We start from the raw sequence: 25,156 nt of genomic DNA, 5'->3' as shown, positions 1-25,156 counted from the left end.
AGCAGGTGCTAACTATACAGACAGCATGCCTATCAGAGCAGTTTTTATGCTTCCTATGTGTCTCTCAAAACAATTTTATAGGAATCACCAAAGCAATCTTATCATGGTTTCCAGACCAGATTGGGTAGTGGGGTAGGGATTTCCACAGCTGCTTTTAGATTGGAGGCAATCTGATAAGATGATGCAAAAGCCAAACAGAAATGTATAATCCTGCACACTTCAATGATATGATTCATTGTAAAAACTTCAGGATTTTTTATATTATTTTTCATTCATTTTTTACCAGTATGTAAGGAGCTGGAAATCATTTGGAAAACTCATATCTTATGTCAACCAAATTCCAAAATGAGTTGTCTATTGCTTAATGTTCTCCGAATTTATTTCATGCACTTCTTTACTTGATCTTCACAATAACCTACAGGATAGGCAAGGCACGTACTCTCTGTAGATATGAGAAAAGTGAGGTCCAGAGAGGTGAAGTGATTTGCCCATGTTTCATAGCAATTTATTGGTAGAGAAAGTACTATGATGCAGGTCTCTTACCTACAGTCTATTTCCACTACTCTGAACTGTTAGACTGGCTTCAGCAATTATCTGATGGATTTGAATAGTGTAGACAGGTGACTTGACAAAGTCAAACTAGTATCCCTACTTTAACTTCAATCTCACAGGTTTGGCCTGATTTCCATCAAGACTCTACTTATTTTTGCCTTTGAGAAGTTTTTTTTTTTCTTGCATTAGCGTCCCAGCTAAATTTTATTTAATAATTGTCAGCACTCTTATTTACTTTATGCCATATAAGCTTGACTTCAACAGCCGCTGCAATTTCTTGAGCTAAAATATTAAAGAGGTGATATCTTGAGAAGCAATTAGCTAGCGGCACACCAGTTGTAAAATCAATCCAAACATTTGTTGACATTTGTTTCTTTCTTTGTGTGCCAGGTTCCCGCTTTATATTAGTAAGATTGAAATTGAAATAACTGTCTTGCTGGTGGATTAATTTGTCACTTTCCTTGAAACTGGTGAACCCAAAAAGTTAGACAGCAATAGGAAAATACGGCCATTGTCTGTTAAGGAGTCTATGACATTTCAAGGCAAGAATGAATATATGGAAGAAGAAACTTGTTTCTTCTTTACTAACAAAAGGGAAAGCCTGGAAGTGAATGATATGGGTATAATTAAAAAAAGAAAAACCTTTACGTAACTTTTTTGCTGGGAGAGAAGACTACGAAGCACATTTTCCAGGAAGTGTGGGCTGCGACGATTGTGTGCTCTTAACTAATCCTGAGTAAGGTGGCCACTTTGACAGTCTTCTCATGCTGCCTCTGCCACCTTCTTGGTCAGAAGATACCATTTCAACAGCAGTCCAGCATGATCGAAACGTACAGCCAACCTACTCCTCGTTCTGTGGCCACCGGACCATCTGTTAGCATGAAAATTTTTATGTATTTACTTACTGTTTTTCTTATCACCCAGATGATAGGGTCAGCGCTTTTTGCTGTATATCTTCATAGAAGGTTGGACAAGGTAAGATGAACCACATGCCTTTTAAAAGTAAATTAGGAGTCCTTACTGATTTGTGTGTTGATTGGTTTTAGTTCTATCCAAATGGTGGATGATAGTATGAACCCAAGTAAATGAATGTTCTTGTGTCCTAATGTTTGTTGTCAAGTCAATGAATCTCATATCCTAATATTTATGTTAAGATCTTGGGATCTGGAGTCAGATTTCCTTGGTTCAAATCTTGGCTCTGTCCCTACAAGCTCTGTGACCATAGGCAAGTTACATTTCTATGTCTCAGTGTCCACATTTGAGAAATGGTTATGGTAATGGTATCCATCTTATGCAGTTAATGAGTTTAGTCATGTAAAGAGCTCAAAACAGTGTTTGGCACATAAAGAGGCACCATAACTGTTAGTTAATGTTTGGCTTAAAAAGTATGTCATTTTTTTCTGATGGATACAATGTTTTCCTTTTAAATTTGAAACTAGAGAAGGAGAGCATCAATATGATTTCAAATCTCATAATGCTTCACATAAGCATAGCCACGGATAAATCCTGAAATTTGCAATCGTTTAGTGACACTGTGCATAATTCTTTGAACACTAATTGTAGCTGGAAGCTGCTCAATTTTCCTGAAATGTTGCACACTCTTTAAAGGTTAGACATACAGGAACAAAAGATTAGAGTAACTTAGTAGGTTATTTTTCATTCCTAGGAAAAGATAACCACCAGGATTAATTCTCTTCCCATGTATTTATGTATTTCTACTGAGGGGCATTACTGACTGTTTTGTCAAAATAACTATCATAAATGTAAAGAAGAAAATCAATCAAATTGATGTTCCTAATAGTTTGGATGTGGGAGATGTGTCTGGGAAGCAGCTGGATTTTTGCATGGATGCCTTTCTGTCCTCTCTTGGACCACAGACCTAGAATCAAGGCCATGAAATTTTCTATCAGGATTAGTGAGGCTTGAGGCAGTCCACCGATTTACTTGAGTTTTAGGGCTCACAGCCAGTGAAAAGGGGGGATTTCTGGGTCTGTTTGCTTGCTTTTGTCTGGGTGGGCCCTCCCACCCTCCCTCACCTCTAAAGGGGGAAGAGTGGCCTGATTAGAATCAAAAGACTCTCATATTTAGGTGTGCTCCTAATGACAATGAAAGCCGCCGGCTAATAGGATCTTGTTTGGAGTCTTTAAAATTGATTTTTGGCCTTAAGAAAATGACATAGAATTTGGTGATGATACAAGTGAATTACATACCTTTAATTTTTCTAAGATGTTGGAAAATAAAATATCTTGTTAGTCTGGAATAAAAGATGACTTCTTTAAAAATGCAAATATTTTCTGCAAACACTGAAGTTCAGAAGGGAGAGAGATGTAATTAGAATGTGAGTTAATGGACACACATTACAAATTAACTTCTTTTTGTAAAGTACTGTATCAGTAACCCTAAAATGAACTGGGCAAGTTAGCTGACCAGAAAACTATCTTATAAGTTGATTAGAAATATGACAATTATAGAATATTACTGCTAGTGAAAAACTTCACAGTTTGTAATGAGAGTTAATTAGAATGGCTGTGATTTCTACCTAGGGTTTCAATAATATGACACCTTAAATGTTGTTTTTTTAAAATTTATAAATGGCAAATACCAAAAAGCAATAATCCAACAAAAAAGCTTGTCATTCTCCATTTATGTCCTCAAAGTCCTCCTCGTTACTGGTACTGTGCAAGTGAATGTGGAGGAAGATGTCATTAGCTACATTCTCCCTCAGAATGACACTTCTCATATTCTTGTTATTTCTAAATAGATAGAAGATGAAAGGAATCTTCATGAGGATTTTGTATTCATGAAAACGATACAGAGATGCAACAAAGGAGAAGGGTCCTTATCCCTACTGAACTGTAAGGAAATTAGAAGCCAGTTTGAAGGCTTCGTCAAGGTAAGGCACTCAGTTGTTGGTAAAAATGTCATTTAAAAGTTGTACTATGTTTGATCAGTTGGGAAACTGAAATGCAATTATGTAAAGGTTTAAACATTTTTTATTCACTCACACACGCATATGTAAATATATGCCCACCTACCTGTGTGTGTGTGTGTGTGTATATATATATATATATGCATACAAGGGTACTTTAAAGAGTTTATCAAAAATGAGATTAAAATATTATTTTGGTGCAAACAATTTAGAAATCCATGCAACAGTGTTTTTGTAATATGTACTTCCATGAACATTGTGAAGACTCTGTGTATGCATGGATGTCAAGCTTCTGGGGATGCCAAAATAACTTACTTTTAAATTCCATTTTCCATGAAGATTTTGAAGTATCCTCATACAAGCATGGATATGGATGTATGTGTATGAGTGTGTTTATAAACAAAATAAATCAAGGCAACATCCTATGTTAAAAAGGAAAAAAAAGTATGCACTTTCCTACTTGATAAGAACAAAAATGGCTTTGTGTGGGGAAAATATGCAGTCTTATGTGCATACTCACACATACTTACAATCTCATGCACATACCACTGAGCAAAATTAGGAAGGACATCAAGTTTGTTCTTTGTATTTCTGTATTGTCCCATCTAAACCTTGATGCCTTCCCACTGTGAACCCATGATCTGATCTTCATTTCCCAGGGAATCAACAACAATTGGCTACTGCCATGTGCCCATTCACAAGTGAAACATTGCCTAAACTCAGTGCAGTAGGGTCTCTTGAAGACTGGTATAGTCTCTAGTGCTTCCAGTGCTCTTCTGATGATGGTATGATAGTGAGGAGAGGTGGGAGGAATGGGAAATGAAATATTCTCATCACCCCTCAAACCAGACCCCATATAATACCACTTGCTCATGAAGCAAGTCCTCTTCTGGCAGTCATGACCAGAGACCATTAAACGTTTTATCCCATTAGGGTGTTAGCCAGCATGAAGTCACTAGTGACTGTAACCTATAATGGGTATATAAAATGGGAATTTTGGAATCTTTATGTTAATTCTGTCACCATAGACATGGGGTCAAAGGGTTCTTTCACCCAAGACATAATATCGAGAATTCGAGAATTCTCTGTGTATTTCTCTCTCAGAGAACTTATTCAAATACATGCTTGGCCCTCAGCTCAGTTAGGGGTCATGTTTAGGATATAATACTCCATGTTGAGAGTTGCTCTGTGCCAGGTGGATAGGTACCTGGATTATCCAACAGGAATTCGTTCTTACATGTAGTTGATGTTTAATTTAATGTGGGAGAAAAAAGGCTTAAGATCTTATTTCTGAATTTACCCCTGCCCTCCTGTATTATCATTGATGTGTAATTTGATCCAGTAGTGAAAGATCTAAGAGCCTATTCCTGAGTCACCCATGGGGATCAGAATGCAGCTTAAATTCCCTGCTGGCTTTCAGGTTTGATACATGAAACTAGATTTTATCTGAAACTCCTAACACTTTAATTGCAAGACAGGCCAGCTTGGAACATCGGGTGAGTCCGTTTCTTTAAGAATAGTTGTCAGTACAAGGAGTCTTCAAAAGTTCATGGAAAATGCATATTAGGAAAACAAACTATACATGGATTTCAAATTTTTTGCACCAGAATAAACTTATCTTTTAATGACGTTTTCCCCAAACTTTTTGAAGTACCCTCACATTACATGGTATTGTAAAACACTGCAAATTTAAATGTGAATACAAGCATTTTCTAAACACTGCTTAACCATCCAAAAAGCATATTGGAAGTGCTTGGCTGTGAGTCTCTGAGCAAATGACTTAATCTGTCTGGCTTTGGTTTCCTCATATATAAAGTGAGAAGGTTGAGATTATCTATAAGGACCAGCTCGGACATTCTTTCATCATGTTATCAGTCCTCAATTCCCTCCAATGGCAGTAAGAGCGAATTGATAATTTTGTCTTTCCCTTTCTTTCTTACTAAGAGTTTGATAGTTGAACTGCCAATTCTTCATGATTTAATCTTGGATCAGAGATGTCATGCTTCTAAAATCAATTACCTGGGTTAGGAGCAAGGAAAGGAGCCGGATTTGCCTCCTTGCTTTTACTTGTATTAACAAAGCAACAACTCCAAGGTTTTATATTTGCAAAAGCAGACTTTCTCAAGCATGTCAACCAGGACATGGTGATTTGCTTACCTGTGACCAAGGATCCGCCTTTTTGCAGATGTAGAACCTACTCAATGCCTAGGATACACACAATGGTTAGCTACAAAATCCTCTAGCTATTCAATCATTCTCCAATGATTGACCCCCATTTCCAATATCCATTCCTCAAAATTTCTCACTCTAAAACAGTATTTTAGATTTTTTTAACAGAGCAGACCAACTCATCATAATCCCAGATTGAATTTTTATCTTTTCAGCTAATGTTACCATGCTTTCTTTTTGGGCCACAGCCTGGCTGCATCTGAACAATTTTAAATTCGAATTTGGGGACTTCAAATCATAGGTCTCAACAAGATTTTAGAAATCTTTAAATCTGATTCTCAATCCAGTACTTCTGTCTCCTCTCCACAGTTCCTACCAAATATTCATCCAATTTCTGAACACCTCTGGTAACAAGGAACTCATTACCTCCTGAGGCAGATAGCACCTAGTTTGCATTTGAGTGAAAGATAGGATACAGGGTTCACGATAGGGTAAGCAGAAGCATCATTTTGAATAGCATACTCTCACATTAAAACTTACTACACACTCCACCTCCTGCTAGAATGTTTAGTTTTCTATGATTATCTGCCTGTTGATGACTGAGATGCCTTTGATAGGCTCAAAGCACTGCCTTTTCGAGTTAAAGGACAGTGTGTTCATACTGCCACATAGGGTTCCCACTAAGAGAAAAATAATCCCAGATTTTCTGAAATTCAACTTTAAAAGGACTTCCAGTTGAGATATGGAGTGATGCCAATAATTAAAAAAAAGGCTCTGGGGAGTGTGGCTGGGGGAAAGTTCACGGAAAGGCAAGGCTAGGCGAATAAAAGACAAACTGCTGACTTCACGTTTTCATTGCCAAGCCCTGACACCAATGCAACCACCTAGCCTAAAAGTATCTCAACCTCAATCATCACACTCCAGTTTTTTAAAAGACACTAAATAGTCATTTGTTTACTTGTTATCTCACAAACATTTTCCTGTGCTGGTTTTTCATAGTGCCCCACTTCAGCTCAAATGGAAAGTTTAAGCTCTGTGGCCCATGTGAGCTTTTCGAGGCTCGGGTTCCCTTTGGGGCTCTGTGACTTATGTTCTCACATCTGGGAACTGAGTTGAGCTTACAGCAACACAGTCAATGTAACAACACAAATTTCTAGGGGAAGAATTCAAAGTAAGGGCCCTATAGACAACTAATTTCAGGAATGGGAAGCAGCATAGGACTTTAATTATCAGAAGGTGTGAAAATACTGCTGTCTTCTCCCTTTGTGCTCAGAATATAGACTGATAGAATGAATTGAGGAGGCCAATTCGTGAATGTGAATGTGTGAGCTCAGTTTCTATTGTAGGTTTAAATGTTAGACTTTTTGGGTGACCTCATACTGGCCAGTGAAGCTCTCCAGGCCTTTTGTACAGTGTCTTTAAAATGGTAATAATATTCTTTATTATCTTCCAACTTGCACTAATGGAAGTTCCTGTTAGGTTGTTCCTATAGCCATCTATCCTTTTATAAGTGAAATGAAATATTTTCAGAAGTGTTGTATTTGTATTTGAACATCAACAACATTGGAAGGTTACCTATGTTTCCTAAATGTTGATTGTTCTAAATAAACACAGGCTACACAGGACAATCATCTCAACAGGACAATCTCTTCAGCCCATTGAAAGGGATGTTGACATTTAAAGTGTCTGAGAGTCTTCAGAATCTAAGAGTTCTCTCCCAGGGTCAAACTTGCTATTGCCCTTTCCTACAAGATTTCTGACCAATTTTATTCTAATAGACACACACCATGCTTTATGTTAATAATATTCCATATGCCAGTTCCTAGGGTGGAATCATCTCCACATTTAACCTTATTTGTCAATATGTGTCAAAGGCAGGGAGGTCAGGGTCATCAGAAGGGTCAGTATCTCAGCCTCTCATCTACAGAGAACACTGGAATGTAGATAATAAGGCCTCAGTTTTGCTCCCAGATTTTCCCCTGAGGTTTCTGGGCTGTCAGATCATCTGTCAGAGCCATGGGCTTCTAATTGGTCTGATGGAATTAATGACAGCATCTGAGTCTATATGATAATCCTCACCAGAAGCAGGCAACAGAGTAATGACAGATAACAAATGAATGATAACTCTAAAACCCCATAACAGAGCCTCTTTCAAAATGACATTTTGCTATGATTCTTCTTTTAGGATATAATGCTAAACAAAGAGGAGCCGAAGAAAGAAATAAATTTTGAAATGCAAAAAGGTAAGTTGCTATTAATCAACTTCAATGATGTTTTAAAAATAAAAGGAAGATTTAGATTGATCATATTCAACAATCCAGTGTTAAATCAGGGAACTTTTAGCCTTGGAAATAAAACAGGAACACAATTGTCAAATTCACACCTTCCTTGGTTCCTGTGATTCAGGAAGGCTTTGTGTATACATATTCATGGGTAAGACTATGTTCTTTTAATGCTGACAACACCAAGTATGAAGAAATTCCATTATGTTCAATACTTTAATCAAAGAAACCATTAATCCTGGTACTATTTACATAGGGAGAAATGACAGGAAAGTCATAATTTGGTAGCAGCAACACTAACTCCTCAATAATCAGTTTTTTTATGGGGAAGGATGGCAAGTGAAGTCAGAGCATTCTGAATGTCTCAGAGTTGGAAAGGATCTTGAAGATTCTCAAATACAGCATCATAGCCAGAATTTGTTCACAACAGCACTGATCATTTGGCCTCTGATCTAACACATCTACAGATGAGGTACCTTCTACCTCATAAGGCAGCCTGGTCTACCTTTGAATGGTTCTAATAATTACAGTCAGATTACTATACTACCAGAAGGAAATCTTACCTTCTCTTCAGTCAAAATTTGTTTCTGTAATTTCCACTCATTGGACCCAATTCTGCTCTTTGGGGTTGTACTAAACAAAGTCTAATTCATCTCTCACAAAGCAGTTGTCCAAATTTTGAAGACAGCCATTGGGGCCCCTGACCTTGATTGAGCTTTTCCTTCTCAAGGCTAAACATCCCAGTGTTTTTCACTGTTCCTTCTATGACACTTTCCAGACCCTTTCCTCACCCAGTTATCTCTTCTGGAGACACCAACTTTTCCTTGTTCCTATTAGAATGTAGCATGCCAAACCAACAAAATAATGCCAGAAGTGACTTGAAAAGCAAAGTATGACAAAGAAGGGATTTCTTAGAGACTATCATGTCATAAAAGTAGTGAACATGATGCTATGACTTGTGCAAAACTGTTATACACAAAGAAATATGTATGTAAAGTGACATAGATAGGGTTTTCTGAGGGAAAGTGAGTTCTCAGAGTTGGCCTTAACCGTTGGTCTGGATGCTTAAGGGTCTTCTGATTTACAGGAAGGTCTCATCTTTAGCGTGGTTTCAAGATATGCCAAACAGCAGCATATTGGTTGTTAATTAAAGTGGCATTTGAGGAAACAGTTAATGCAGATGCTTCCTAGCAGACTTCAAGTAAATGGTAAACTTAACCAGTCATGTAGATCATGCAATTTACCAACATTTATGGGTCATCTACAAAGTACCTGACACCAGGGTTCGAATTGGAAAGAAGAAACTTCCACAATGGATTCTGAAGTTAAGAACCAGCAGGACTTTCACATGAAAAGCAATAGTTTGCCCAGCTGTTTGACTGAATCAGACAGAGTAAGCATCTTCCTAGCCAAGTGTGTAGGCAAGAACTTGGACCCACTAAGACTTTGTTACTAAAAAGCAAGATTCAAGGCATGCTTAATGAAGACCAGGTTTTTTAGCATCCTGTTTCAATCTATATAAAGTGGAATCAAGTGCTGAAAAACTGTTAGGAGAATGTAACCAATGGAAACAACTAATTCAATTACTGTGATATTAGAAACCAACTTTTCCTTCATTGGGAAGGATTTCAGGTCATTACACCTTACCTTTTGCATAATCTACTTTGGCAGTCTCTATTTTACACAGTTGTGTAACTGGACCAAATAGTTCTGTGGGAAGTTTTATGTTACCTTGCCCTGACAGTTCACCTCTGGTTTCATTTCAGGTGATCAGGATCCTCAAATTGCAGCACATCTCATAAGTGAGGCCAGTAGTAAATCAGCATCTGGTAAGTCCCACAGCAACTGAGTGTCATCCATCCAAGGGGGAAGGCTGCAATGCTAGAGCAATGCAGCCTAATGGTTAGGCTTCTCTATTTCTCTGAGTCCCCATTTAAAACTTACCCATACATCTCTCATATGCTCTCCTTTGTCTTCAAAGTAAGCTTAAATGAAGATGGGACTTAGCAGGACAAGAGGAGGTGGAAGCAATCCCAATGCTCTCATTATGTTCTTGCTCAATGACTGATTCTAAATGATAAATTACTGGGTGGAGGGACTATTATTTTGACAGCATAGGAGCAATAGAGTACCCCTCCTCCTAACCCCTCTTCTCGGTGTAAATGGGCCTCAGGGGATATTTCCTGCCATCTGTCAGTCCCCCAATGATTAACCCCAGCCTCACTGGAGCCAACCTCAGGGAATTTAAAATTAAAATCATTCTTTAGAGATCAATAGGTGCCAAGACGTTATATTTTCCAATGAAGTAACAACAGACAACACAGTATGATCTTTTCAACTCTGAACGATTTTATTTCCATATATGTTCTGCCATCATTGTAGCCTTTAGATTTTTTTCCCCAAATCTGTACCTTGCAGTAGCTGGTACTGGAGAATGTGTTGCATCTGATAAATGAATGGAAACATACACGCTAGCATAAAATCCTCCATCTGCAGAAAGGCAAGAGCATGAAAGCAGTCTTTGAAAAATTAATCAGAGTGCTCTGCAATGGAGTTTTAAATAGTGTGTGTGTGTGTGTGTGTTTGAAAGAGAGATACCACCTCAGCTCTGAGGCAGCTAGGGCTTCTCAGTGTGTGTAACACTTGCATGAGTGGTTTAGATCATGGTTTGGGAAAAGAGCGCTAGAAAGGGAGTTTTTGAAAACTGAGGTTCAGGAACCATGACCAGTAATTTCTTGGGTGACCTTAGGTAAGTCCCTTTACCTCAACAATCATTTCCTGACTCACCTATTTCGTGTGTGTGTGGTGGGGAGAGTTGATCATTGAAAAAGTTAATGTGGAAAAAAAGTTATGCTGCCAAGTGCTATACAAATTTAAGGTGCTGCTACTTATTTCATCATGGCTGGAATGTCAGAGCAGTGGCATACAGCTCCTCATTAATATCAATTATTCACACAGTATTTAATAATTATGTCAATTACAGCTTTCTCAGAAAATACCCTTATGGGAGAACATCATGATTATATTGCCATGTCCGGATTGGTTGTTCACATGTCACCTTATCTTTTGGATTGGATGACAGCAGAGAAACCTAGAACAATTTCTCACTGTCCTTTGCCCATCTGTGTCTAAATCCTTGCCCTGTATATATTTCATGGAGCTCATATTCCTCCAAAAGTCTCATGACTGACATTGGCCTTACAATATTTTATAGTGTGCATCAGAGTTGGTCTGCAGAGGATCAGATGGAAAGACAGTAGCATTCTTCCCCCACCCTAGTCCCAAACATCCCATTCCTACCTTTTCATGCTGTTGTGAACTTGACCTATATCCCGTAGCAAGGACTAAAATTAAAAGTAAGTTTAGTGGACTATAAGGTAGAGAATCTACCCCTTTTTCTCAATTAAATGACCCCAAAGTGAAAACATCGTAAGGAAGCATGATTTCTGGAGTAGCGTGGATGGTCCAAATACATCAGGCATTTCAGGATGTCTCACTGCTACTAAAGAATGACTCCAACTAGATAGGATCTTGTGCCCCAATAAGCCTAAGACCACCAAATAAGAATCAATGTTTTAGAAGCTCAAGGAAGAAAATGTGTCTATGCTTTCACTTCTCCCCCAGCCACCACCCTCAATAGTCAGTCTCACTCTCTGTGGGAGCTGAGATTTGAAATGGAATGCACACACTACTTTGAACCCACTCAACCTCTCAGCCAATAAAATGGCACCTTGTTGGTGGGTACTCTGGCTTAGCCACAAGAATATGGGTACTTTCAAGTTGGTAGCACCCATTACAATGATAGATCAAAACACACAGTGAAATGAACACACAGTTTATTTTCATACTTCCTTGCCTAATTTTAGTCCTTGCTGTGGGAGGAGAGTTGGGTTTGCCACAGTACAGTCAGGTAGGAAGAAATGGGGTCTTTTCTCTGGGCTGAAGCTGAAACAGGCAGACTAACAATTCTTTACTTTGTAAAAATCAAGGCAAGCAAGGTATCCATCTTGATATTAGCAAAGATTTTGCCTGAATGATTTGATATGCATAATTTATGATATGAAATTTTAAAATCACTTGTACTTTATCTAGTTCAAGGGCTTAAGAACTCTAAAGGGAGAGGGAAACTCACTGCAATATGTTAATTCTCACAAGTCTCAGAAATATAAGGACACTTCAAAAAGTTATTGAAAACGAAATTAAAGGATAAGTTTATTCTTCTGAAAAAATGAATGCATAGTTTTTTTTTTTTCGTAATGTGCACTTTCCATGAAAACCTCATGTGTATTCCATATTGGCCCTGTGTTTTCAATGAGGAAATTAAGTTTGGAGAGATTGTCTTGCCCAATCTTGTAAAAAGGCAGGACTCTGTCTGATTCTAAAACCCATGCTGAATGTTAGACAAAACTTCTCTGGAGACACTGAGACCTAGACAGAGCCTTGACAATCCATTCCTACACAAAGCAGTATCCAACATTAAACTACATTTTCTGTTAGAATGTGAACCTTGCTCTGCTTCTCCTCACCACAAATTTTCCAATTCTGTTACAGTTCTACAGTGGGCTAAAAAAGGATATTACACCATGAGCAACACTTTGGTAACTCTTGAAAATGGGAAACAGCTGAAAGTGAAAAGACAAGGATTCTATTATATCTATGCCCAAGTCACCTTCTGTTCCAATCAGGAACCTTCAAGTCAAGCTCCATTTATAGCCAGCTTATGCCTGAAGTCTGCTGGTGGATCAGAACGAATCCTACTCAGAGCAGCAAATGCCCGCAGTTCCTCCAAAACTTGTGAGCAGCAATCCATCCACTTGGGAGGAGTATTTGAATTGCAAGCGGATGCTTCAGTGTTTGTCAATGTGACTGATGCAAGCCAAGTGAACCACGGGACCGGTTTCACATCATTTGGCTTACTCAAACTCTGAACAGTGTTACCACACGGGCTGCTGCTGAGCTCATGCTGGTGGTCTTCGTAACACAGAGAAGCAGTTAAAAGCACCCCCTGTTGAACTGCCTATTTATAACCCTAGGATCCTCCTCATGGAGTACTATTTATTATATATCCCAAGGCATGCAGGGCTATAATAAAGGAATGGCAGGGTGAGTGAAGCCCAAACAGGTCTTGCTCCGTAAGAGATTATATTCTGCAGCAGCAAGTCCAGAGAATCCTATGAAAAGACAAGGTCATTATGCACAGATAGAATTCTGAGTAAACCACAAATAATTAACCAAGTTCCATTTTGTTTCTCTATGTGCAGTGTCTTTCAGTGGATAATCTAGTTGATTTATCAGTGAAAATGCAGAAGGGAAATGGGGAGGTTCAGCTCACAATTACCATTGACTTTGGGCCCCTGTGGCCCTGATGGAGGAGGCCAGGTTCTAGAAAGTCAACAGCAGTGGAGACCTGAGAAATCCTGCTCCCACACCACCACTCTAACACTCATACATTCTCTACCTTTCAATTTCTCTCTCTGTCTCTGTCTCTCTCTCTGTCACACACACACACACACACACACACACAGTTGGGTCACTGCTAATTGGTTATCTTATTTCCACCCTGTCCCTATCTCTAGTGCTGTGGATGAGAGGCAGGGAGCAGGAAGAACACTTCTGAGGCTGCCTGCTCCTCATTGTGAAATGACTGTATTCACTGTATTTAAAGGAAATCTATTGTATCTACCTGCAGTCTCCATCATTTCTAGAGTGACTTTGTGATTATCTTGTTATTTATTTTTTGAATAATAAAGATCCTTTAACATAATTGTTGTTCTTTAGTACATAAGCCCTTGGTCATGTTGGAGGAAGAGGAAGCACTTGGAGGTAATGTTGCCAATGTTTGTAATGTTTTCATAAACTTGCTTCTCTTCTCAAGCTTGTTATACCCCAAAATATCTTGGCAATAGCACACTCTCTGGAAGTCTGTGATAATATTTGGTGGATGACATGGGAACCTGTTAAGTGAAAAAGCAATCTGGGTGTATATTCCCAGCTTGCTCTGAAAAAGGTGCAGGAGATTGAAAAGATATTATTTTTATTGATTAATCACAATTAAGTGAGGCTGAAGACAGGAGGGCCATAGATAAGAAACAGTAGCATATCTTTTTAATAGATGTCTAGGTGGTTCCACCTTAAGCAAGAAGAAATGGAGTGGGGCCAACCTGAGAGGAACTATTGGCCTCACAGTCTTCCACTGAAGCCAAGGGAGTCATTTCTTGACACTCCCAGTAGAGGGATTGCTCATGTAAAAACCAGAGTGTGTCTCAGAGGGGAGAGATTTTACCAGCACAGGAGACTATTTGCAGGTCATGACTCATCCCCACTCCCATACAGTAGTTGAGTGCCTAATTGCTAGTATTGCCATTCTTAACCCAATTTGCCTATGTGAGGCAACAGGAGTGGGATTGGGCAACAGGCATCACTACATTTATAGAGTTCCATAGAAGGGAATGCATGTCTACTTGGACAAATGTTTTTATAATATTTATATGCCTATGCCCTCTTTGGATATAAATATTGCCCCTGCATTTTACCCTGTCTTCTTTGGGAGTCGTTGTCTTCCAGACTAATCTACCTCTAGCAATCAAGTTGCTACCAAGATCTGTTTTCAGAAGTAATTCTATTGATACAAAAACATTCTGCATTTTCTTCGCTATCTCCTCTGCTGTATGGTTTCTACTGCTGTCTAAATGCTTCCCCCCACCTTCATTCCAGCCCAGACCTTTCTCTTAGCTTTCGGCTTCACATGGCCAAATGCCCTCAGCTTTTCAGGTTGCTTCCTCATGAGGTCACCTTGATGTTTCTAAGGGCTCCAGGTCCCATGCTTCACCTTCTTCTCTTCCTGTCCTGTATGTTCACCCCATGGATTGTCTCCCCTGGGTTCATGGTTTTTATTAGTACTTTAGCCCTCATTTTTCCCCTATAATTTTCCTGCATTTACATATGGGGCACCCAGAGTTTCAAATCCAACACAAGAAAATGGAACTCTTGGTCTTGCCCCCCACACACGGGGATCAACTCTCAGTGTTGCACATTCTAGTGAATGGCATCCTTCTCTGCCCTGTTTCTCACTGTCCTCAGTCTCTGTGACCAATCCTATCAGCCTATACCCATCAACCCTATTTCTTGACTATTTTAAAATTTTTTTTCTCTACTGCTACTCTCCTAGCCACAACTATCACCGTCTCTCTTCTAGAACACTATAATACCTTCTAGACACCCGTCTTGCTCCATTCCATCTATTCTCTGTGCACAGACAGAATGAATTCTTAAGTATAATTCATTACTTAATTTAATCACCCCATGCTTCTCATTGATGTTAGAATAAAGACCACAATAATTAACTTATTTCATCTCCTGTCAATACATCTCTTTGTTTTTTCCCTTTTTATAACATCTATTCCCTTCTGCCACTGCATCCTGCACTTACTATGGTTGAGATTTTCCCTGGTATGCTGTGAGCTTCGTGAGACCCAAGAACTTATTTCAATATTATCGCAATAATAACTTCAGTGTTTACCACAGAATCTGGCACATAGTTGGCTCTTTGTTTCATGAAGGAATAAATGAAAGAAGAAATGAAACTGCTTTTATCTCAATAGTCTATGAGGGGGCCCGTTCTGTGGTGTAGCAGGTAAAGCTGCTGTCTGAAGTGCTGGCATCCCAAATGGGTGGCGGTTCGAGTCCTGGCTACTCTACTTCCTGTCCTGCTCTCTGCTATGGCTTGGGAAAGCAGTAGAAGATGGCCAGAGTCCTTGGGACCCTGCACCTGTGTGGGAGACCTCGAGGAAGCTCCTGGCTCCTGGCTTTGGATCTGCACAGCTCCATCCATTGCGGTCATGTGGGGAGTGAATCAGCGAATGGAAGACCTCTCTCTCTCTCTCTCTTTCTCTCTGCCTCTTCTTCTTTCTCTGTGTAACTCTGAATTTCAAATAAATAAAGAAATGTTTAAAAATAGTCTATAAAATATCTCTGTGTTTTACAAAAATTTTCGATACTGCGGAGACTTTCAAGATGTCAAAAATATCTAGATGGTAAAATGCACTCATGGCACAGAGAATAAGAATTATAGTTAAAAATAGATAATATACTTCCTTTTGCAAAAATAGTAAGTGACATTTGCTCCAAACTTCATTTACCTTTTAAAAAATGTTTACTTATTTTCATCTACTTGAAAGGCTGAGTGATACACACACAGAGAAAGTGGGGAGCCAGGAGAGAGAGTGATCAATCTGTTGCTTCACTCCCAAGAGGCTTACAATAGCCAGGACTGGGCCAAGCTAAAGCCAGGAGCCCAGAACTCCATCTGGGTTTTTCACATGGGTGGCAGGGGTTCAAGCAATTGAGCATCTTCTACCTCCCAGAGTGCATTAACAGGAAGCTGGATTAGAAGGGGAATATTTGGACTTGAAACAGAACTGTGATAGCGGATGTGGGTGTTTCAAGTAGCAACTTAATCTGGTGTGCCACAATGCCCACCCACCACTTGAACATTTTTCAGTTATTTTAATAAAAGATAAACACTTGAGTTCATCTCTGATCTTCCTGCAATATTCTAATAATAAATTATCCAATTTCATTTCATTTCTATAAATATGTCACTGCTACATCCCCTCTAAGGGTAGGGGGGGAAGAAATTTGTGAAATATCTAACAATTTTTATTTCTAAATAAAGAGAAAATGAGCAAAAGGTAAATGACTCTGTCTCTGTTACTTGATAGAAAGCAAATGACTACAAAGTATCAATGGTGTGCTCTAACAAGCTGTTAGCATGGGGCACCCCACTCAAAGGGAAACAATAGGTAGACACTTGGACTTCAGGGGGGAATATGTTTTGTGTTATATTCAAACATTTCCATGGGGCCTGAAACCACTATGTTGGGAGCTGTGCTGCCTTAGGCCTGTAAGGTAGCCTAAAGTACTTTGAGATACGGAAACACGAAACTAAGCATGATTTTTATGTTATTTTCCTCTATAAAGCAAATCACCATTTAAGCAAAACTAAACCAGGAATATGCATTGTAGTGTAGTAGTTCATTCTAGAGTCAAACAGGATAGTCTTCATCTAGGCTTCACTGTTACCAACTTTGAAATTATAGGCAACCCATTCCGTCTCCTCAGGTCCTCAGTGTCCTGATCTGTAAAGTAAGAATGATAATGCCTACTTTGCAAGATTTGTGAAGTTTCAATGAGATTGTTCCAGAAGGCCCCAGCAGAATCTGCTTTCTTGGTCACTAAAGTGGATCTCCACCCCCAGCACACCAGTCTGCTCCCAGTAGTGCAACTGGACAGGATGGAACTCAAAAATGGTTGAGACCAAGGAGAATGTCTGGCAGCCCAGGTATACATGAAAGGCCTTGACCACACAGTAAATGAAAGATCACTCCCAATGTGAAGCAACATGAAACTAAAGAAAAGTGAGGTGAAATTGTGGAATAACACATGCATAATATTACAATAGATGTGTGTATAACAAAGATTCTTTGTTACTGTTTCATTATCAGAGACATTTAAGTACTGGGGTTTGAGGTTACCAAAATTTTGAGTAGGCTTGAGTACTTCTATGTTTATGAATATTTCCATTATTTGAAAAGGAGAGAGGGAGAGAGGAAGAGTGGAAGAGAGAGAGAGAATCTTCAATCTGCTAGTTCAGTCTCCAAATGTCTGCAACAGCTGCGGTTAGACCAGGTCAAAACCAAGGAGTTACATCCAGTCTCCTACATGGGTGGCAGTGACCTAACAACTTGCGCCATCACCTACTGCCTCCCAGGGTATACATTAACAGGAAACTGGAATAGGAACTGGAGCTTGGAGCTAAACCCAAATACTCTGATATGAGATGCAGACATTCCAAGCAGCATCTTAACTGCTGTGCCAAATGCCTGCACCAGGAAGAAATCTCTAAAAGATTGTGATCACTGATTCTCAATCTAGAAGATAACAGTACACAAACCCTATCATTTCTATAGCACACTCTTCGAAGTAACCATAATAAGCAATTCAGTGATTGTTGGGGGAAAGCAGATAAACTAGTTTTTTTCTCATTCCCAATTCCTGAAGCTCTACTGAGCTATCTGTAAATCATTTTATTCCTGCAATCCCATATAAAGTCCAATTAGCCTTTAGTCCCATCTCTCTATACTTCTCTCACTGTAAGCTTCTTTGGAGTCTAATATGCAACTTTTAGCACGTCTTTGATTTGATTTCACATTTCTTTTACTAGAAAGTTAAAGAGTTTTTTTTCATCTGTCCACCCCCTCATTCAACACTCACTGAGGCTATAAGTTCTGTGCTGTGTATTTGAAGTATACAGAGAAGAATACAATCCAGTTCCTGCCCTCAAATAGCTTACAGTCTTCTGAAAAACCGAAGTGCAAGTATTTGAAGCCTAGTGTAAATGCTGCATTAGAGTATGAATTGGTATGACAGGGAACACAAGTGGATAGGAAATGTATCAGACAAAGGAAGAGATGAAAAGTGCCAAAATTAGGCCATGGTTATGAGAATGGAGAAAGGGAATTCATGGATTATTATAGAGTTAAAAAATAATAAGACTTGGGGCTGGCATTTTGGTGTAGCATGTAAAGCCACTGCCTGCAGCTCCAGCATCCCATATGGGAACCAGTTCCAATCTTGGCTGCACCACTTCAGCTCCCTGCTAATGTGCCTGGGAAAGCAGTGAAGGATGGACCAACTCCTTGGGCTCCTGCACCACGTGAGAGACTTGGATGAAGCATTTCCTGGCTATGGCCTGGCCAAGTCCTGGCCATTGCAGCCATTTGAGGAGTGAACCAGCAGATGGAATTTCTCTCTCTTTTTCCCTCTCTCCCTCTCTGTAACTACCTTTCACATAACTAAAATAAATGTTTAAAAAATAGTAACATTTGATGACTAGATTTATTAAAACACTAATGTAAAAATTTACAAAGGATTGGGGCTGGTACTGTGGCTCAGCGGGTTAAAGCCCTGGCCTGAAGCGCCAGCATCCCATATGGGCGTCGATTCTAGTCCTGGCTGCTCCTCTTCTGCTTCCTCTCTGCTATGCCCTGGGATAGAAGTAGAAGATGGCTCAAGTCCTTGGGCCCCTGCACCTGCATGGGAGGCCCGGAGGAAGCTCCTAGCTCCTGGCTTTGGATCGGCGCAGCTCTGGCTGTTGCGGCCATCTGGGGAGTGAACCAGCGGATGGAAGATCTCTCTCTGTCTCTACCTCTCTCTGTAACTCTATCTTTCAAATAAATAAAATGAATCTTTTAAAAAAATTACAAAGGATTGAGGATGAGGATATAATGAAGCATTACGTCCATATTCTGGCTGATAAAACTAAGCAGTCAGGGGTAGTATTCACTGCAATGGAAAAAAATTGAAGGAGAATATTTAGGAATAGAGATTAGGAGTCCAGTTTTCAACACGCTGAATTTGAGATGCTGTAAGACACACAAGCTAAGATGTCTAGAAGGTAGCAGTGTCCACAGGTTCAGAGCTCAGAAGAAAGATCAGAAAGGAAAAGGATTCATTTGCATTTTGATTAATAAGGTCATAGGACTAGGCAAGTCTATATAGAAAGGAGCTGTAGGATGTAAGAGAAGGGGAAAAGAGTATCAAGGATCAGTCATGTTCAAGGGAAATGCAAAGGACTCAGGTCCAGCAGAGGAGAGCAAGCAGTGGTCAGAAAGGTTGAGTGAATACCAGAAAAGTGAGGTTCAAGAAAAACAAGGAAGAAAAGATTTACCAAGAAAGCCAAGGGCCAATGCCATGGCACAGTGGGTTAGACCACTGTCTGTAGCGCTGGCATCCCAAATGGGCACCGGTTCAAGTTCTGGCTGCTCCACTTCAGATCCAGCTCCCTGCTAATGGCCTGGGAAAGCAGCAGCAGATGGCCCAAGTACTTGGGCCCCTGCACCCACATAGGAGACCTAGAAGAAATTTCTGGCTCCTGGCTTTGGCCTGGCCGAGTCCCGGCCAACACAGCCATTTGGAGAGTGAACAAGAGGATGAAAGATATTTCTCTTGCCCTCTGTCTCTTCCTCTTTCCCTGTAACTCTGCCTTTGAAATAAAATAAATCTTTTAAAAAAAAGAAGGCCACACAGAAATACTGAAGAGAGGTCAAGATGAGTAATGAAAAGAATTCTTTGGGTTTGTCAATCAACAGCTCGTTGATGACTTTACAAGGATAAATGGCTGAAATAGATGTCATACTTCACAGGTGCGAAGTGCAGAGGAGGAACTGTGGTAGAGAAAGCATGAATTTGACAAGCAGAAAGACCAGGATTTCAAATCCATACTCCACCACAAACAAGGGGACTTCAAGAAGTTCATATATGGCCAGAGCCGCGGCTCAATAGGCTAAACCTCCACCTGCAGCGCTGGCACACTGGGTTCTAGTCCCGGTCGGGGTGCCGGATTCTGTCCCGGTTGCTCCTCTTCCATTCCAGCTCTCTGCTGTGGCCCAGGAGTGCAGTGGAGGATGGTCCAAGTCCTTGGGCCCTGCACCCACAAGGGAGACCAGGAGAAACACCTTGCTCCTGGCTATGGATCAGCGCGGTGCGCCGGCTGCCGTGCGCCAGCTGCAGCGGCCATTGCAGGGGGTGAACCAATGGCAAAGGAAGACCTTTCTCTCTGTCTCTCTCTCTCTCACTGTCCACTCTGCCTGTCAAAAAAAAAGAAGTTCATGTAAAACGCAGATTGTGAAAAAACTATGTATTGGTTTCAAAAGTTTTTAAGCCAAAATAAACATGTCTTTTAATTCAACTTTACCTCAAACTTTTTTTTTAATTTTTTGACAGGCAGAGTGGACAGTGAGAGAGAGACAGAGAGAAAGGTCTTCCTTTTGCCGTTGGTTCACCCTCCAATGGCCGCCGCGGTAGGCGTGCTGCGGCCGGCGCACCGCGCTGATCCGATGGCAGGAGCCAGGTGCTTATCCTGGTCTCCCATGCGGGTGCAGGGCCCAAGGACTTGGGCCATCCTCCACTGCACACCCTGGCCACAGCAGAGAGCTGGCCTGGAAGAGGGGCAACCGGGACAGGATCGGTGCCCCGATCGGGACTAGAACCCGGTGTGCCAGCGCCGCAAGGCGGAGGATTAGCCTAGTGAGCCACGGCGCCGGCCTTACCTCAAACTTTTTAAAGCAATCTTGTGCTAGCAGGTTACTCAACATTGCTGGACCTCTTTAATGAGTAAGATGAAGATAATAATATTGAAGCCCACATTGGATTGTTGTGAGGCTTCCATGAGTTGAACCACATAAGCTAGTTAGTGCAGTGCCCAGCATGTGTATGTGTGCACATGCAATGTCATATCTATGGGTCCACATCAGGAAACATTAACCATGAAGGCATCTCAAGCATAAATGTAATGAGATGGAGCTAGAGAGGTGGATAACAGTCAGTGGGCAAGGCCATATCACTGCAGTTGTGATCTAAATGTTAGAAAGCTGTTGCAGCTACTACAACCACAACTGCTGCCACTACTGCCTCTCATCTACAGAACTTGAGGAACACACTAGAATGAATAGTGCAGAACCTACAAACATGTCTTTGGAACTGCTTGCCAGCCTCCAAGCCCCAACAAGGGAGCCTTGACCTAAATTAAGCCTTCCAAACCTGGCTGGCAAAACTGAGAATATGTCTATCAGAACCTGCATCATGTGCAGAAACCTAGCTGCAAGACAGTCCTAGAAATTTACTTTTTAGCCCCATGTTTTCAGGGAAAAACAGAAAAAGGATATAAATGAGGTTAAGCAATTATTTTCATCCTGACTTCTGACATCAAAATTCTCACTGTATCCAATAAGACTAAAGATCAAGGGATAACATTGAACAAGAAAATAGATGTAAAATAATACATGTATTTATAGAAATAATACTTGCCACTCACATATTCACTGCAGCACTATTTCAAACAATCACAATATGAGATCAACCTATGTATTCATCAACAAATGAATAAAGAAAATGTGATACAGATAGATATCTATATCTACATTTAGATATATAGAACAGAATACTAGTCAACCTTTGGAAAGAAGGAAATCTTATCATTTGTGACAACATGGAAGAACCTAGAGGACATTATACTGAGTGAAGTAAGCCAGGAACAGAAAGACAAACACTGCATAATCTCACTTTATGTGACATCTAAAAAGTTAAATTCCTGGAGTCTGGCAAGATGGCGGAATAGGAAGGGAGCACACTGATAATCCGGGAAGAGACAGTTTAATAAAAGTAGAGATACTGCAGGTTCAAGGAAGAGTTGGGGAAGAAACAGCAGAGGAAACTCTTCCAGAACTAGTGATTCACAGTGGACCTGTGTGGAGGGTGTGGGCGCCCACGGCTCGGGAACCCAGCTGTGGAATCTACGCATCAGCACTGGAACGGGAGGTGAGCCGAAACCTCAGTAGCCTGAGACACCGGCGGGAAAAGATCACAGGAAGTTTAAAGCATATCTTAGAAAATATCTTTGGGAAAATGGCAAGGCAAAGTTACTACTTATCAATAGTCACATTGAACGCTAATGGCCTCAACTCTCCAGTTAAAAGACAGAGGTTGGCTGACTGGATTAAGGAACAAACCCCATCCATTTTCTGCTTACAAGAAACACATCTTTCCAACAAAGACACATGCAGACTGAAATTGAAAGGCTGGAAAAAGATATTCCATGCCAACAGAAATGAAAAGAGCAGGCATAGCCATCTTAATATCAGACAAAATAAACTTTAACACAAAAACTGCTAAGAGAGAAAAAGAGGGGCACTATATAATCATTAAGGGATCAATTCAACAGGAAGATATAACGATTATCAATGTATATGCACCTAATTACAGGGCACCGGTTTATTTAAAAGATATGTTAAGGGACTAAAAGGAAGACTTAGACTCCAATACACTATCAGAAATAGACAGATCAAAAGGACAGAAGATCAATAAGGAAACAGTAGGTTTAAATGACACTATAGCCCAAATGGATCTAACAGATATCTACAGAACTTTTCATCCTACACTTAAAGCATTTACATTCTTCTCAGCAGTACATGAAACCTACTCTAGGACTGACCACATACTAGGCCATAAGGCAAGTCTCTGCAAATTCAAAAGAATTAGAATCATACGATGCAGCTTCTCAGACCATCGAGAAACGAAGTTGGAAATTAGCAACTGAGGAATCCCTAGAGCATATGCAAACACATGCAGACTGAACAACATGCTCCTGAATGAACACTGGGTCATAGAAGAAATCAAAAAAGAAATCAAAAACCTTCTGGAAGTAAATGAGGTTAACAGCACAACATACCAAAATTTATGGGATACAGCAAAAGCAGTGTTAACAGGAAAGTTTATAGCAATAGGTGCTTACATCAAGAAATTGGAAAGGCACCAAATAAATGACCTTTCAACACATCTCAAGGATCTAGAAAAACTGCAGCAAACCAGACCCAAATCTAGTAGGAGAAGAGAAATAATTAAAATCAGAGAAGAAATCAACAGGATTGAATTAAAAAAAATTACAAAAAATCAGCCAAATGAAGAGCTGTTTTTTTTTTGAAAAAATAAAGCAAATTGACACCCCATTGGCCCAATACCTAAAAAAAGAAGTGAAAAGACCCAAATTCCTAAAGTCAGAGATGAAAAAGGAAACATAACAACAGACACCACAGAAATAAAAAGAATCATCAGAAATTACTACAAGGACTTGTATGCCAGCAAACAGGAAAATCTATCAGAAATGGACAGATTCCTGGACACATTAAACCTACCTAAATAGAACCAGGAACACATAGAAAACCAAACAGACCCATAACTGAGACAGAAATTGAAACAGTAATAAAGGCCCTCCCAACAGAGAAAAGCCCAGGACCAGATGGATTCACTGCTGAACTCTACCAGACATTTAAAGAACTAACTCCAATTTTCCTCAAACTATTCAGAACAATTGAAAAAGAGGGAATCCTCTCAAATTCTTTCTATGAAGCCACCATCACCTTAATTCCTAAGCCGGAAAAAGATGCAGCATTGAAAGAGAATTACAGACCAATATCCTTGATGAACATAGACACAAAAATCCTCCATAAAATTCTGGCAATAGAATACAACAACACATCAGAAAGATCATCCACCCAGACCAAGTGGGATTTATCCCTGGTATGCAGGGATGGTTCAACATTCGCAAAACAATCAACGTAATACACTACATTAACAGACTGCAGAAGAAAAACCATATGATTCTCTCAATAGATACAGAGAAAGCATTTGATAAAATACAACACCCTTTCATGATGAAAACTCTAAGCAAGCTGGGTATGGAAGGAACATTCCTCAATACAATCAAAGCAATTTATGAAAAACCCACGGCCAACATCCTATTAAATGGGGAAAAGTTGGAAGCATTTCCGCTGAGATCTGGTACCAGACAGGGATGCCCACTCTTACCACTGCTATTCAATATACTTCTGGAAGTTTTGGCCAGAGCTATTAGGCAAGAAAAAGAAATTAAAGGGATACAAATCGGGAAGGAAGAACTCAAACTATCCCTCTTTGCAGATGATATGATTCTTTATTTAGGGGATCCAAAGAACTCTACTAAGAGACTGCTAGAACTCATCAAAGAGTTTGGCAAAGTAGCAGGATATAAAAGCAATGCACAAAAATCAACAGCCTTTGTATACACAGGCAATGCCACAGCTGAGGAAGAACTTCTAAGATCAATCCCACTCACAATAACCAAAAAAACAATCAAATACCTTGGAATAAACTTAACCAAGGACGTTAAAGATCTCTATGATGAAAATTACAAAACCTTAAAGAAAGAAATAGAAGAGAATACCAAAAAATGGAAAAATCTTCCATGCTCATGGGTTGGAAGAATCAACATCATCAAAATGTCCATTCTCCCAAAAGCAATTTATACATTCAATGCAATACCAATCAAGATACCGAAGACATTCTTCTCAGATCTGGAAAAAATGATGCTGAAATTCATATGGAGACACAGAAGACCTCGAATAGCTAAAGAAATCTTGTACAACAAAAACAAAGCAGGAGGCATCACAATACCAGATTTCAGGACACACTACAGAGAAGTTGTTATCAAAACAGCATGGTACTGGTACAGAAACAGATGGATAGACCAATGGAACAGAATAAAAACACTAGAAATCAACCCAAACATCTATAGCCAACTTATATTTGATCAAGGTTATAAAACCAATTCCTGGAGTAAGGACAGTCTAGT

General features: G+C 39.9%; 1 protein-coding gene across 1 annotated transcript; it reads left to right on the top strand.

Annotated features, from left to right (window-relative positions):
• Positions 1-1,371: 1,371 nt before the first annotated feature.
• CD40LG (CD40 ligand) lies at positions 1,372-12,860 on the top strand. Its single transcript, XM_062182883.1, has 5 exons — positions 1,372-1,527; positions 3,314-3,445; positions 7,836-7,893; positions 9,699-9,761; positions 12,484-12,860. Exons 1-5 carry the CDS (start codon positions 1,372-1,374, stop codon positions 12,858-12,860), a joined length of 786 nt encoding a protein of 261 aa, XP_062038867.1.
• The last annotated feature ends 12,296 nt before the right edge of the window (positions 12,861-25,156 follow it).

Source organism: Lepus europaeus, chromosome X (assembly GCF_033115175.1).
Source record: "Lepus europaeus isolate LE1 chromosome X, mLepTim1.pri, whole genome shotgun sequence".
In the NCBI taxonomy this organism is placed as follows: Eukaryota; Metazoa; Chordata; class Mammalia; order Lagomorpha; family Leporidae; genus Lepus; species Lepus europaeus.
Note: the sequence above shows the minus strand (reverse complement) of the source record. Positions and strands in the feature narration are given on the sequence as shown.

Coding starts and splice junctions, on each gene's coding strand:
- CD40LG (XM_062182883.1), top strand. CDS start 1,372: ATGATCGAAACGTACAGCCAACCTACTCCTCGTTCTGTGGCCACCGGA. Junction 1,528..3,313: donor TTCATAGAAGGTTGGACAAG/GTAAGATGAACC, acceptor ATTTCTAAATAG/ATAGAAGATGAAAGGAATCT. Junction 7,894..9,698: donor AAATTTTGAAATGCAAAAAG/GTAAGTTGCTAT, acceptor GTTTCATTTCAG/GTGATCAGGATCCTCAAATT.